General features: G+C 34.7%; 1 protein-coding gene across 8 annotated transcripts in view; it reads left to right on the plus strand.

Annotated features, from left to right (window-relative positions):
- The window catches only part of Svil (Supervillin), a 273,565-nt gene that overhangs the window by 160,029 nt on the left and 99,003 nt on the right, over window positions 1-14,533 (plus strand). For all 8 annotated transcript variants that reach the window (XM_067084305.1, XM_067084306.1, XM_067084308.1 and 5 more), the window contains 3 exons: window positions 4,798-4,970; window positions 8,978-9,158; window positions 13,377-13,489. In XM_067084305.1, coding sequence (XP_066940406.1) covers window positions 4,798-4,970; window positions 8,978-9,158; window positions 13,377-13,489 — 467 coding nt within the window. The remainder of the gene's footprint in view (window positions 1-4,797; window positions 4,971-8,977; window positions 9,159-13,376; window positions 13,490-14,533) is intronic.

The raw sequence follows: 14,533 nt of genomic DNA on the forward strand, positions 1-14,533 counted from the left end.
AGTTCCGTGTTTTTGTAGTTCACCCTTTTCCATACACGACTCCATCTAGTGGAGCTCGCTCTGGGGTAGTAACTCCAGCATTTCATTTAGCTTTCTCTGGTATCTAGCAAACGGAATTACCTAGAAATAAGTGCTGAATGGACTATTTCACCGGGTGACACGGGCCCCTCTCCAGAAATAGATTTTTCCTTGTCAAAATTCTTTATATATATATATATATATATATATATATATATATATATATATATATATATATATATATATATATATATATATATATATATATATAATAAATATATAAATATAAATAAAATAAATAAAGCAGTCCCGGGTTATGGCAGGGTTCCAGTCCAGCGGCATGCCATAATTCAGAAATTGCCTTAACCCAGAACATCATAAGAAAAATTATAAAAATGAGAGAGAGGCTTAGGTAAGCCTGGAGAAAGAAACGGGTTTTGAGCTTTGCCCTGGTAATAAACCAGTTTTCTCCCCTTCTTATAGGAGGGGCCTCCTTATAGTGAACCCTTCCGGTGGCTACAGCTCACCTAAACCAGTTTTCTAACCTTGTTATAGTGCCAGCGAGTTACGGTGCTGTAAGTGCTGTAATCTAGCACTTATGGTGTCGTAATCCTAGTAACGGCGCCATAACTTTGGAAAATCAGCTGTAACCCAGAAGCAATTTTTTGATGAATATATTTGAAAAAGCTCCATAAGTACAGAACACCATAGGTCAAAACAGCCGTAACCTGGGACTACTTGTGTATCATCATCATCATCCAGGTGCCATATCCCCAAGGACGTCGGCAATCATGGCTCACCACTCCTCTCTATTTCCGGCTCTCTGCAGCAACTGAGCTGTAGACATTCTTCCTCCAGTCATTCTCACCAATCCATCCATATATTTTTGTCTAGGTCTTCCTCTTGGCCTACTTCCGTTGATTTTACCAGTGAGAGAGAGATGTTCTAATTCTTGTCTTCTCACTATGTGACCCACAAACCTCATTTGTCTACCTCTCACTGAAGCCAAAAGTTCTCTCTCAACGCCTACTCTCTCTAATACCTCTTCATTAGATTTCCTTTCTGTCCATGATATTTTCAGCATCCTTCTCCAAAACCACATTTCTGCAGCGTGTAACCTCTCCTCGTCTGCCTTCCTCAAGGTCCAAGTTTCACGGCCATACAACAATACAGACCAAACAAAACATTTCACAAACCTCCTACTTAGATTCATAGATATTTTTGAGTTGGTGACTAATTTCTTGATCTTACCAAATGCATTTTTTGCCATGGATATTCTCTTCCTGATCTCTTTTTCGCATTTTCCATCACTTGTGACAGTGCATCCTAAATAATTAAAACTTGGTTTGTTTAACTGTTTCAGCATTAATTGTTATATTCTTATATCTGTTCTTGGGGGGATTTCATCTTTGGTGATAATCATAACATATATATATATATATATATATATATATATATATATATATATATATATATATATATTTATATATATATATATATATATATATATATATATATATATATATATACATACATACATACATACATACATACATACATACATACATACATACATACATACATACAGTAAACCCCTTGGATAAGCGTTCTCACGATTGGCGGACTCACATATTCACGGATTTCTCTTTGGAACATATCTACCAATTATTTGTGGAAAATTTGCCCATTCGCAGTATTTTTTCACTGAGAAATATTCACTAAATACTGTATTTTCATCCCATTTTCATGACTAAATGCACTTTTTGTGATAAAACTTTTAAACTACTCAGGTAATGCTTGAGTTATGATAATTCACCTTACAATAATTCGATTTTGCAATGGGGTAAGCAATTAATACTGATACCACAATATTATTTGTAAATATTTTTAAATTTGGCACGGGCGCAGGCAGTAGCGTAATCAGGCAGTGAGAGAGACCAAATTACAATAGACAACTTTTCCTCCATCTCTTTACCCCGTCTTCTAATTAAAAAAGTAGAAGAGAACGATAAAAAGTATTGTTAGTAACGTTATACTCTTGCGTAAATGCGTACAGCCATGAACAACTGACCAGAAACTGTTGTTTTGCTTATAACCATCGTACGGTAATACAGTAAACAATTACCGTACTTTATGGCACAAATGACCCTTATTTGGTATGGATAAAAGATCGGCAAGGAAATGTACTGCAAAATTTAGGCTGCAAGTTGTAGCTGAAGCTGAGAAAACAATGTTCAGGCTGCTAATGACTATACTGTAAATTATCTTGCATTGGCAACATGGATGAAACTCGATCATAATTAAAATGGGAGAGAAAGTATTTTAATCTAAACTACTGTGCATGAAAAAACACATTGCTGTTATTTTTACGCCAATAAACGATAAATACGTAAAGCTTGTATTATGATGAATTCAAGTGAAAATAGCGAACGGAATCTTGAATTTTTTTTACATAAAGCAAATGCCCCCAAACGGCCATCATCATCTACTAACAAAAATAATAGAATAATTAATTTCACAACGAGGCATATTTTAGCTATATTTCGACTTAAAAACCCTTCGTATAACGAAAAATAACCTTGACCCATATAAATAAAGTATCTAGAGATACGTTTACACTAACTAGAAGCATTAAACACGGAAAAATAAATGCCACGTAAACAATTCCAAACCAAAACGTTGATCGCTATGATCACAATTTATAATACAAAAGCAATATAAGAATATATATATATATATACAATATTATTGGATAAAGTGAATTTAGGCATAACATTTTAAAAGAATCATGGAAAAGATGCATATTCATTATGTTGACGTTTGTATAATACGATATGTGAATATAGAGGAGAGTATAATGTAGGCTACGCTACCGTGTATGTAAACAATGTCCCATATTGCAGGCTAAGCTAATTCTTGTTTGTTATTCAATTTCTCTTTGTATTGAATTATCATAAGTCACTTTGCATGAACCTCCAGAATTAGCTGATATTAATAATTATACAGTGTATGTAAAGAGTATATTTTATAGCGTAGGCTAGGCTACCATATATGTATACAGTACATGGCACTGAATACCCTAGTGTAGGCTAGGCTATGTTCGGGATACGTTTTGGTATTACGTTTTTTCCAAGAAATGGTGGGTTTTTTTTGGAACTTAACCCCATCGTAAGTAGGATAATATCTGTATAAGCATTTTTAGTTTGTGTTGTGTGTGTTTGAACTATCGAAATAGGCAGTTCTAAGTGTTTTTAGAAGGGTTCTAAGTATTCATGGGTTTTAGCTATTCGCAGGGGTGTGTGGTACACATCCTCCGTGAGTACGGAGTGTTTACTGTATATATATATATGTATAGTAATATATATATATATATATATATATATATATATATATATATATATATATATATATATATATATATATATATATATATATATATATATATATATATATATATATATATATATATATATATATATATATATATATATATATACACACACACACACACACACACACACACACACACACACACACACACACACAGCACACAGCAAAGGGCATCAAAAGGAGAAGTCTCACAGCATTTCATCTATTCATTTTGGCAACATTTTGGGGCCTAGCCTCATCATCAAGCTGAAACATACAAACATTCAGTAATATAAAGTTGGAAACATACAAACATTAAATAATATAAACTTGACCAGACTAATTGATATTATAAAAGGAAATTTATTTAAAAAGAAACTAAAAACTAAAAGGGAAATGCTGAGTACCTTCCAAGGAATTGGAGGGACATGAGGGACAGTCTCAAGATATGTAGGTTAAAAGTAAACGCATGCCAAGAAGAGATGGGTGGCATTCGTTGACTGTTTAACTCTGGAACTATTACTTGTTTAATAAAAAGTGATTGATAGATCGCAAGCTTTCACGGGGAAGAGGCCCTAGTAAGAATTTTAAATTGTTCATATTGGATGTTACATTTGTATTTACTGGCATGGTTCCAAAAATCAGAGTATTCTGGAGATGCCAATCGAACTCCAGTGCAATAGCTGACACCCCTATGGCAATCTCTGAGAACTCTGCCTCCTCCCACTTCTACTTCTCGTCTTGGATCTGATCCTTCCCAAGCATCTTTAGCATAACCCTTTGTTGTTGTTGCTCATAGCCACAGTAACTGTTACTCATTTTCCTTCAGTTGTCTTTCGGTATCTCATCATGGATTTGATCATCATCTCACAACATCCATCTTACAAAGACTCCTCCTGGCCCCCTCTTGTGGTTCTTATAGGGGTCCTGCCTCCTCTCTAGGAAACTAAAAGTTTTTGCCTCACTCTCGCTAAGATCTTCCTCTTAGTTCTTGAGGTGGTTCGTGCTTCAAGACATTCTTCCATTTTTTAATATTTTATCCCTTGTCTACTTAATTTCTCACTCTTATGCTGTGCCTCTAGACTTGAATATCAAATGTATGCGGACAATCGTTTTCATATTTTTTCAAGTAGATGAGGCATTCTTTTAGCACTTATGTATAAAGCTTGACTGTACTTGTTGTACATGATATGAGTAACTTTTGTGGTTCATATTGATGTCATGAATGATTACAGATATAGTTAAATTAATTATACAATGTTTTTAAATATTTAGTTAATAAGTAAATGGGTGAATAATTACAAATAGAATTAAATTAATTATACAATGTTTTTTTAAATATTTAATTAATAAATAAATGGGGAATAACACTTATTGTTCCCCTATTGATATTGTTTGATTTTTATGTAGGTGGAGAAAGCAGTACTGTAGCTAATGCCAGTGGAGCTGCTGATGAAGATGGCTATGTAGAGGCATCCCTTGTAGCTGCTAATAAAATATATGAAGTCCAGGAAGATTCTCTTCTGCCTGTCCCGGAAGCTTGGGGACAGATGCCAAAATATGAAATTTTAAATTCAGATAAGGTTAGTATGAAGTTATTTATGATATAAGGCCATTGCAAAATAAAAGTTATTCAGTTATTCTACTTAAAGAACTGTTTTACTCTGTTTCTGGAATTTTTAGGGAAAACATTTTATCTTTCATTTAATTTACTTAAGTAAACTGAATACCCCCTGAATATGAACAATTTCAAAATTTTGATAAAGCATACTGGAAAAAGTTATCCAATTAAAAGTAAATATGTCAGTTTTTGCCATTGTTTTGTAAATAAGTCATATAATGAAAGCTTTTAGACAGCTAATTATAGTTTGTAATTGTTAAGAAATTATTTGTTTATAAAATCAGTTTAATGTAAATTGTACAAGTTCTAGATATAGCTATGTGAAAACAAATAGGAGCTAAATATTTAAAAAGAACATTTAAAGCTTAGTTTCTTTTGCAGTAATGGGTAAAGCAAATGCTTAGTCAACCAGTTTAGAAACAGATATTCTAAACTAATAACTTTTATCTTTTGACATTTATGTGTAAATAGCATTGATAAAATTCAAATTTTTTAAAAGAAAATTATGGTATGTATACAAATATAAATATTAAATGGAATTCCAACCAAATTACTAATGTAACTTTGGTTTAAGAAACTCGCAAGATTTTGCATAGGTTTATCATCAAACTAAATTTGTCTTTAAGAAGTATAATTAACACTTTGGTTTTCAAACAGAAACATTCAATTTCAAAAAGTCACTCTTCATGTTAAAAGTAATAGCAATGTATGAAGAAGTAAAACTACATCATTTGTATTGTATGTGATATCCAAAAAAGCAGGTTGGGCTGGTTGCAGTTCCAACCTGAACCCTTTTGCATGAGAAATTGAGAATCAGTATGCCTGTTTATGCTGTTGTCAGGCACTTTACTCAGATATGCTCAAAACAATGTCATTAAATATCATAGGGTAACTGTGCATTCAAGAATGCAAGAGCAAGGATGACTTGTAGGGTACTCACAATGGCGCTGGATATCAAACCTATTAAGTACTTAAATTTTGTTAGGAGAGTTATCAATTGAATCAATAATAAGTATAAAACTTTAGGTGCTCAATAGGCTACTATTTTCCTCTGGCATTTGTGGAGGCCTTGGCACACCTGTAAATGGCAGTTGATGTGACACTGTCTGTTTTCAAATGATGTTACGCTTTGCTCCTACATTAAAGCTACCAGTCTCTGCTGCCATTGCTGATACTTTCAGTATATTCTTCCCTTAGTTTAATTAATCTTATTGCCTCCAAAAGAGTTGTTGCTTGGAATCTCATCAACATTTAACTCATTTTCAGTGTTATGAGCAAAACAGGGACCCACACCATGTTTGGCCTTTTTTCTGATAGTTTGTATGTAATCTCTTCTTTTTGAACAAATTGCACTTTTCTTGTGCAAAACAGTAAGCACCCCGAGTTATCAGCAATGTTTGAAACAATATGAAATACAATGATAAGGAAATGATTTTATACAACACAAAAAAATTCGACAAACCTTTAGAGAGGAAAAATGGTTACTAATAGAGTATGCTGATAGCCACTTCAAAATCTCTCTCAAATGATTATCTTAGTTGCCACTTCAAAATCTCTCTGAAGTGATTATAGTTTTTTAGGACTTAGAATATGCTGAAAGCACTGAGTTTTCGCTAAGCTACAGAATAAGCACCCTTTTTTTAGTAAGTGAGAAAGGAAACATCCACTGTTTTTTAAGGAGGTCCTGTAAGATGTTAAAATTGCTGAAAGAACCATTGTGTATTCTGGGCTAATTTTCACCAAGTGATATTCTACGGTGACATTTTATATCAATCAATCAATCAGTCAGTCATTTCCTGTGCCACCCATGGGGATGCATAGGGCCTTGATGAACTCACGCCACCACATTCTGTCCTGGGCTAATTCAAGATCTCCCCAACACTCTTCTGCTTCCTGCCTCATTGTCCTTAACCGCTTCTCCTTTGGCCTACCTCTACTTCTTCTACCGAGGGCAACCCACCCCGGTGTATCTCGTACTATTCCCTGTCTTCTATACACATGGCCTAGCCACTTCCAACGTGAGAATCTAACATACTCATCGACCGGCTGCATCCATTACATTTTATATATAACATTAAAAAGAAATAAGAAATCTGTTAAGTGTTTATACCACAGTTTGTTTCAATAATCCTCATCATATTCTGCAAACAATTAAAAACAAATGGTCTTTTCCCTTATTTCTCTCCATTTTGTTTTTGCCAAAGTACATAGATTGAAAGTAAGAATTGACAATTTTATATCATAGTACTCTATTTAAATTATAGTAGTATTAATATGTAATAAGGTGCTGTTAAGAAGTCATATGCATCAGTTTCTACCAGAACATATCATTGATAATTTAGCAAGACTAAAACCTTTACAATAAATAATAGCATTATTATTATACTACAGTAATTTAAGCGCACAACTCAGTCGTCTTGATTGTTATATAGCTGGCCTAAATGTGAGTCAGATATAGGAATAACACCATATTAATGGATACAAACTTCTAGGTGGGGAAAGACCAAATGGAATGGCTGAGAAGTAAATGAATGAATAATTAGAAGTTACTTTGCTTCACAAAATGAAAATGCATCAAGTTCTCCAATTATGGGCTATTGGGATGCTGCAAAGAACATTAGTAATGCTATACGGTGCTATTTAAGGCACAATATACCTTGGCAGTATGGAGTCAATAAATAGCAAACCTTAAGAAAGGATATACAGTAGGTGATTATGAATAAGACCAGATTAATTTCACGTAAATATTATTACATCTTTTGCGACAGAATTAAGAATATGAGCACTTTGTTTTGAAACAGTAGCTTCTGTTCATTCATAAAATGTGAAACAGTTCAAGTTGGTCAGCCAGGCAGGTAGAAAGTAAGGGAACACACGAAACTTATAGTACAATTTACAGTGCCTTTTACAGTATCAAGTACAGCCCAACAAGAAATGACTGTGATAATATTGTAAACAAACTGCCAAAAACCTTGATTTTTATGTTTAATTACATCAAGGTTAAGTTTGAGTCAGTTAATTTCTTTTTTTGTTTTTACTTATATTTTGTTTTGTTTTTTCTGTTGTTTAGCAAGAATATGTAAAAATTTATGTGTGACTTCACAAAAATTTTGCTAAAAGGTAAACCATAGTTCTGGTAGCATATGGTAGAAATTTAGAAGAAATAAGAATGTACCTGTTGGGGAAATGGGACCTTTTGGTTCTCTGTCATGCTCTTTCAGTCACCCAACAGAGGCACAAGGGATACAAAAATGTCCTTGGCCTATATCAACACCGCATACATCCCAAGTAACTTTGGTAGATGTGTGCAGTCTCTGAACACTTGCAATGGCATCAGTTATTTGCTTTAAGAATAAAGCAAATAACCCAGACATTGTCTTTCCCTAAACAGTATCAAGTAAGTGCTTCAGCACATTTCTTGTGAAACTAGACACTCATATTCACTAGAGTAACCAAAAATTTCTGCCCTTCCTCCTTAATTGGAATTTTCTCAGTGCAGCATATCTACAGTACAATTTTCTAAATAATTTTTACTACCTTGTTATCAGTAATTAATCTTTATTGTATGCCAAACAGTGGTGTTTCATGTTTTTTCAAGTACTGTACTGTATAATGATAATTTCACCTTCCATTTTCTGCTTCAGATTTTGCTCATATTGGACTGAAAGAGACCCCTAACTGATCTTATAGCTTGCTATTCGTATAAGTGACCATGACCAGCCATTCAGGGTCACAAACCTTTTTTTATACCTAAATGATGAAATTCTGGCAGCAACATTACACTAAACATAATTTTTACAGAGGTTCCAAAAATATTCTTTTCATGCATTGTTATGCATTTGTGTATAATAGAGATTCTGGTTTGTATCAAAAGTATGTGTTAATTTTTAATCCAAGTTCATGTTGAGACTTGATGCTGGCTCGGCTTTTTTTATCAGTTTATCTTTGATTTGAATCTTTATTTTTCAGGTGCTAGTGTTTGATTTTGGAGCAGAATTATATGTATGGGCTGGAAAAAGAGCGTGTGGAGATGAACGCAAGGTTGGACTTGCTTTAGCCCGAGAGTTGTGGGAAGAAACGTATGATTACTCCGACTGTGATATAAACCCAATTATGCCAATGACTCCTCTCTCACAGGCTGAACTGAAAGGTTAGTACAGTGAATTTATGATCACAGCAGTTGGATGGATATTCAAATGGTTGTATGTTATTTTTACCCAGTACAAGAACGTATGACCAAGCTAGGTTCCAAAGGTCAGGTCATTGAGTAAAAAAAGTGGGGTAGTTAAGCCTTCCAAGATTTTATCCAAGAGTTTATTTTAGCCTATCATATAAAATTTAGTTTGTTCTTCATGAATTAGTCTTTAAAAGACAATCATACAATCTACAGTAAATATATTGAACTTATCTGTTTTGATAATCTGTAACCCTCAAGCTTTCTTTAACCTAGCACAGTTCTATCAACTTCATGTTAAAGTATCATTTATGAACCTTACAAAGAATTTCTACTTAACTACTATACACAGAATCTTTAATCATATTCACAAGCCTTATACCATCAACCATTTTTTTATCCACATACTCTTAATTGTAAACATTAACAAAGATGCTTGTGGCTGCTGGTCTTAGGGTCCTAGGCTATCCTATTTGAGTCTCATTCTCATGTATGAAAGGACTGTATTATTAGGTTTTATATCATAATAAATATTATGTTACTTTATGTCATTTGTATCTTTGCACATAGGCCTTATATAGGAAGCTAATTTACAGGATATGATAAAATGTATAAGGGGCTTACTTGAAAGCTAAAACTTGACTCACTCACATCTTAGCTGGAGCTTCTCTTCAGTCAACTTTATTGTTAGTCAGGGATTTTGACTGGAAAATTAAGTCTCCATGATTATAGCCATAAAATTGTAGATAAACCTTTAGCTTTGCATTATGATGTCTCAGCCCTTTGTTGGCCGAATCACTTGAGCTTCAGACTGTCACTCGATGGGCCGGAGTTCACCCATCGACTTTAAGCTGATGAAGAGTTAGAGGAATGTATTTCTGGTGATAGAAATTCATTTCTCGCTATAATGTGGTTCGGATTCCACAATAAGCTGTAGGTCCCGTTGCTAAGTAACCAATTGGTTCTTAGCCACGTAAAATAAGTCTAATCCTTCGGGTCAGCCCTAGGAGAGCTGTTAATCAGCTCAGTGGTCTGGTAAAACTAAGGTATACTTACTTATTATGATGTCTGTCATCAGCAGTAATTATGTCATCAACTTGGAAACCCCCTCCTCTGGGGATTCCTTGTATAAATAAAGAAAGTGAATAAAACAAACATAATGAAATGAGAATTTCTGCCATGTTCTATAAAACTTTAACAAATAAAACTGTGTTGTAAAACTTTTTACAAAAGTGCCATTTCAGTATATGTTTACATTTACCAGAATAAATACATTGTCATATTAGGCTTTTATGATAGCTCTTGGTCACAAGCATATTTTTCCCCACTGTATATAGCACATGAATGGTAAAAGCTTTCATTCAAGTTCATATTCCTTAACAGTTAGATATTCCAAAAGGTATCCTCCTTTGATTCTTCATTTGGATACAATTTTCCCTTGACACACTTAAGGGGTTGGTTCCAGGACACCCCAGTGGATCTTAGTATCCATGTAAGTTCAAGTCCCAGTACTTTGAGGAAGTTGCTATATTGTAAGCTGTCCTGTGGCATTCAAAGGACTGTTAGTTGAAAATTCAGGAGGCAACACTTCTGTGAAATTAGAATCTTTGGAATAGTAGGGTCAAGAGGGTCACCCACTAGGAGATGATTGTGGTTTTACTCATCTGCAAATCCATAAAAATTTTCCTAAGACTGGAACTGGGAAATGAATAGGCATTGTCATCACTGACCACGATTTAGGGAGCTGGAGTAGGAGAGACCTTATTCAAAATGACTGCGGGGTACAAATTTCTCCAGGGATACTAAGTGGTTAATCAAGTGCTGAAAAGTCTAAAGTGGAGTGTTGACTTCAGCAAAACTGCTTTACAATCTCATGGTCCTGTCATATGTAGGACAGACCATCTACCTTTTCATGTTGATGACCATCTCCAGGTTCTTCTTAAATGTTGAAGTTATATCTTATTTCTGCCAGTTCACCTGAGGCCCCAGTGATTGACAAATCTGCTGATTTTTTAATTCATTAAAAAAACAGCAGATTTGTATTCATTTGGTTCCATCATCACGGCACACTATATACTTTTAGTTGAGAAGGAATTAAATTACTTATCTTCTTTAGCCTCATAATTCATCCGATACTTTGGAGGCATGTGTTTCTTGGTATATATCTGACTTTTCACCTCTTCTGTTGGGTGAGTGTCCTACACTGGATTCTTCTTACATCACAGACTCATCACTTGGAAGTGCTCATCTTAGGATATTTTACCAAAGGAAACTCATTAACCTTAGAAAAACTTCTTTGGCCCTGCCTTTTCCAATTCCCAATCATTTCCGAGGATTGAACTTTTGTTATGTGTGGCTTCCTTCCCCGGCTTTATCTGCCTCAACTTTTCTCCTAAATGGCAATTTACATTATCTTATGATTGAAGAATTGCATCAACAGTTTTCAAAAAAACAAAACTGATTTTCATGCAAACCCATTAACTATAAACTTCAGTGCCTCCTGCCTTCCCATCTATCTACAGGCAGAGCTTGACACAGGAGAATGAACACTGATTGATTACCTGCGTGGACTCGGGAGTCTAGAATTGTTTTCTTTGAAATAATTTGCTTTGTGCAAATGGGTGGGCTTTGCACAGTTTAAATCTATTTAATAATTAATGAGTTCATGTAAATAGAATCTGGCAAATGTGGTTTGACAACACCAAGTGCCTGGATACAGTATAGGCTGATCTTGACAATGTGTATGCAGAAACAGACAAGAGGGAGAAGAACAAGTGGATTCTGTTTTGAAGGTTGGCCTGAAGAGTCCTGACAGGACAGAAAAGAATGCCCTCTAGCTGTGCAAGGAAGGACAGGAATAGCAGACACCAAAAAGAGAACCAACCTTGCTAGAAGATGAGTCATGCTGCAAAATGAGGCAAAAGAGAAACCAACTGAGTACAAACGACTTGAGTGGAAAACTTCTCCTGAAAGAAGCCAAGTTATCTTAACTAAAAGAGTTGCATTTAGCAAAGGCATGCAAGGTGGTCTAGTAAAACTGCTCAAAACTAATAAGTTCCACTCAATGGATTCACTGAAGTTTAAAGGTGAGATTTACTGAGGTGGTAGAAGAAATCAGAAATACTTTTGTTGTATTCAGATATATCTTCAGATTAAAGACTGAAGACAAGGTGGAATTAGACTGACGACAAGGTGGAGTGATGACCCATAATAGTTGTGAAAGAAAGCTTCTTGTCATTACACAAATGGTGAAGACCATTAGAACTGAAATAGGGGTTTTTGAGGGGATGAGAACTATGTTGGTCAAACCAAGCCATGAATCTCATCCTTTTTGTCTGGTAAAGAGTTATGGAGGAGGATCTTCAGGGGGCTCGCAATAGTAGCCACAGTGACCTTTAAAAAACCATTGAGGATAAGGGTGAAATCTGTGGAAGTGAGGTTGCTTCTGAAGAAACCTCTGAGCAGGAGAGATCCGGGAAGATTCACAGTTGGGCCCAAAACCTTGGGAAACCACTTCTGGTGAGGACAGAATAGAGCAATGACTGTCATCTGAGACATCAAGGAGCCATAGAATTTCACCAGTACTTGGCTCAGCAGCCTAAATGAAGGAAATGTATAGGCATTGAGTCCATCTCATGCTTCACCCTGTCCAGGCCACTGGATCTGGATTTGGAGAACAGCACAGAGGAAGTCTCGCTTTTAATAAGTTGGCAAACAGGTCCAACAAGGGAGTTCCACATGTGTCACAAAGCCTTACAAATATTCAAGTTAAAAGACCATTCTGCTAGGAGAACTTGGTGCACTCTTCTGAGAGCATCTGCCACTATATTAACTCTTCTGGTAAGCTAAGGTGGTAGTGTTGTCAGCCATGACTCTAATGCAGCAAACTGTGATCACAGATGCTTGGATTGCTAACTAGAGTGTTTGTGTACTAGGAACATGGAAAGAATTTTGAATTTAGGTTGTGTAGACTAACAAAAGTTAGTAGCCTAGAATTTCAGAAGTCTAGATGTTGATTATTCAGAAATTTACTGCATAGCTTATTAACCATTATATCAAATGACATTATCTGAATATTCAGTACTGTGTAATAGCCAAAGTTTTTTGCAATACAGCAAATTAATACTCTTATAGTTATTGTTACTGATAATCATCTGAACCACTCTATAAAATTGTTTCTCTTGCTTCAAACAGGGTCCCGACCAGAATGGGGCTTGTGTGCCAAACTTACAGAAAATGTTGAAACTATCCTCTTCAAGGAGAAATTCATCGATTGGCCTGATACAGCTCAGCAGTCACGTATTAAGGTAGTGTGTGGAAATTCTGTTATTTACATTATCTATGTGCATCAAATGATAATGTGTTGACATTTAGCAGAACTTCTCCTTTAATACTATGCATAGGGTGATTTCTTAATGTTTTCAACCATTAATTTTTAAAAGATGTCTTATCCTTTCCAGCTAAAAGATAAGGATAGTGTTGCTTACCATCTTGTATAGTAGAAAGGATCAGCTTCTGCTTGACAATTTTCTTGCCAAGAGCAGAAACCATGATATGCTTTTACAGACTGAAATTCCAGTGAGAAATGCTCTCTATGTTTAATGAAACCTATTGTGGTTTAAGAGTGTTATGATACTGCTTTTAAAGGAATTAAAAACAACATAGAGTATGTTTACCATAGCAACAACATGAAATCCTGTGGGCTTAATATTATTAAAATGGCTTTTGCACTCTCTTGCAAATCATTCAAAGTAGATGAACACTCAATACAGTATCATGAATAAATCTCTGATTGAATCATAATTGAATTAGTTTTACAAAGAGGGAGAAATATTTGATGATAGAATTTAGATTTTTATGTATTGAGACTATTTGTTGAATATTATGCTTTAGAACTTTTGTAAGCATGTTGTGTCAATAATCAGTGGTGTTGTAATGTTAGTATATGTAAAGTTAAATCAGTGATAGATCATGAATGTACCTATTTTTTGCAATTTTTTGTTTGTTCTTATTGTTCTTTTTAGTGTTTTCCATGACCTTGTTCCATCTTGTTTTTCATTATTTTTGGATGCCCTCGTGTTAGTTATTTAGTTCATTTAGTCAACCCCAATTTTTGTCTGTTTTAGTTTATGGCTTTCTTGAATAACATTTTTTCCATGACTTTGTTTTTGCTTATACAGTGGTACCTCAACTTAAGAGATTTCAGTACTTAACAGACTCGTCTGAGTCCAATAAAAATGATAAAATTATTTTCTGGGCTCGACCTGTGTCACCCAGTGAAATGGTTCCAATAGCACACATTTCTAGGTATAAATATTGCTAAATATACCAGAGAAAAAGCTATCCATAAT

This window comes from Macrobrachium rosenbergii, chromosome 41 (genome assembly GCF_040412425.1).
Source record: "Macrobrachium rosenbergii isolate ZJJX-2024 chromosome 41, ASM4041242v1, whole genome shotgun sequence".
NCBI lineage: Eukaryota > Metazoa > Arthropoda > Malacostraca > Decapoda > Palaemonidae > Macrobrachium > Macrobrachium rosenbergii.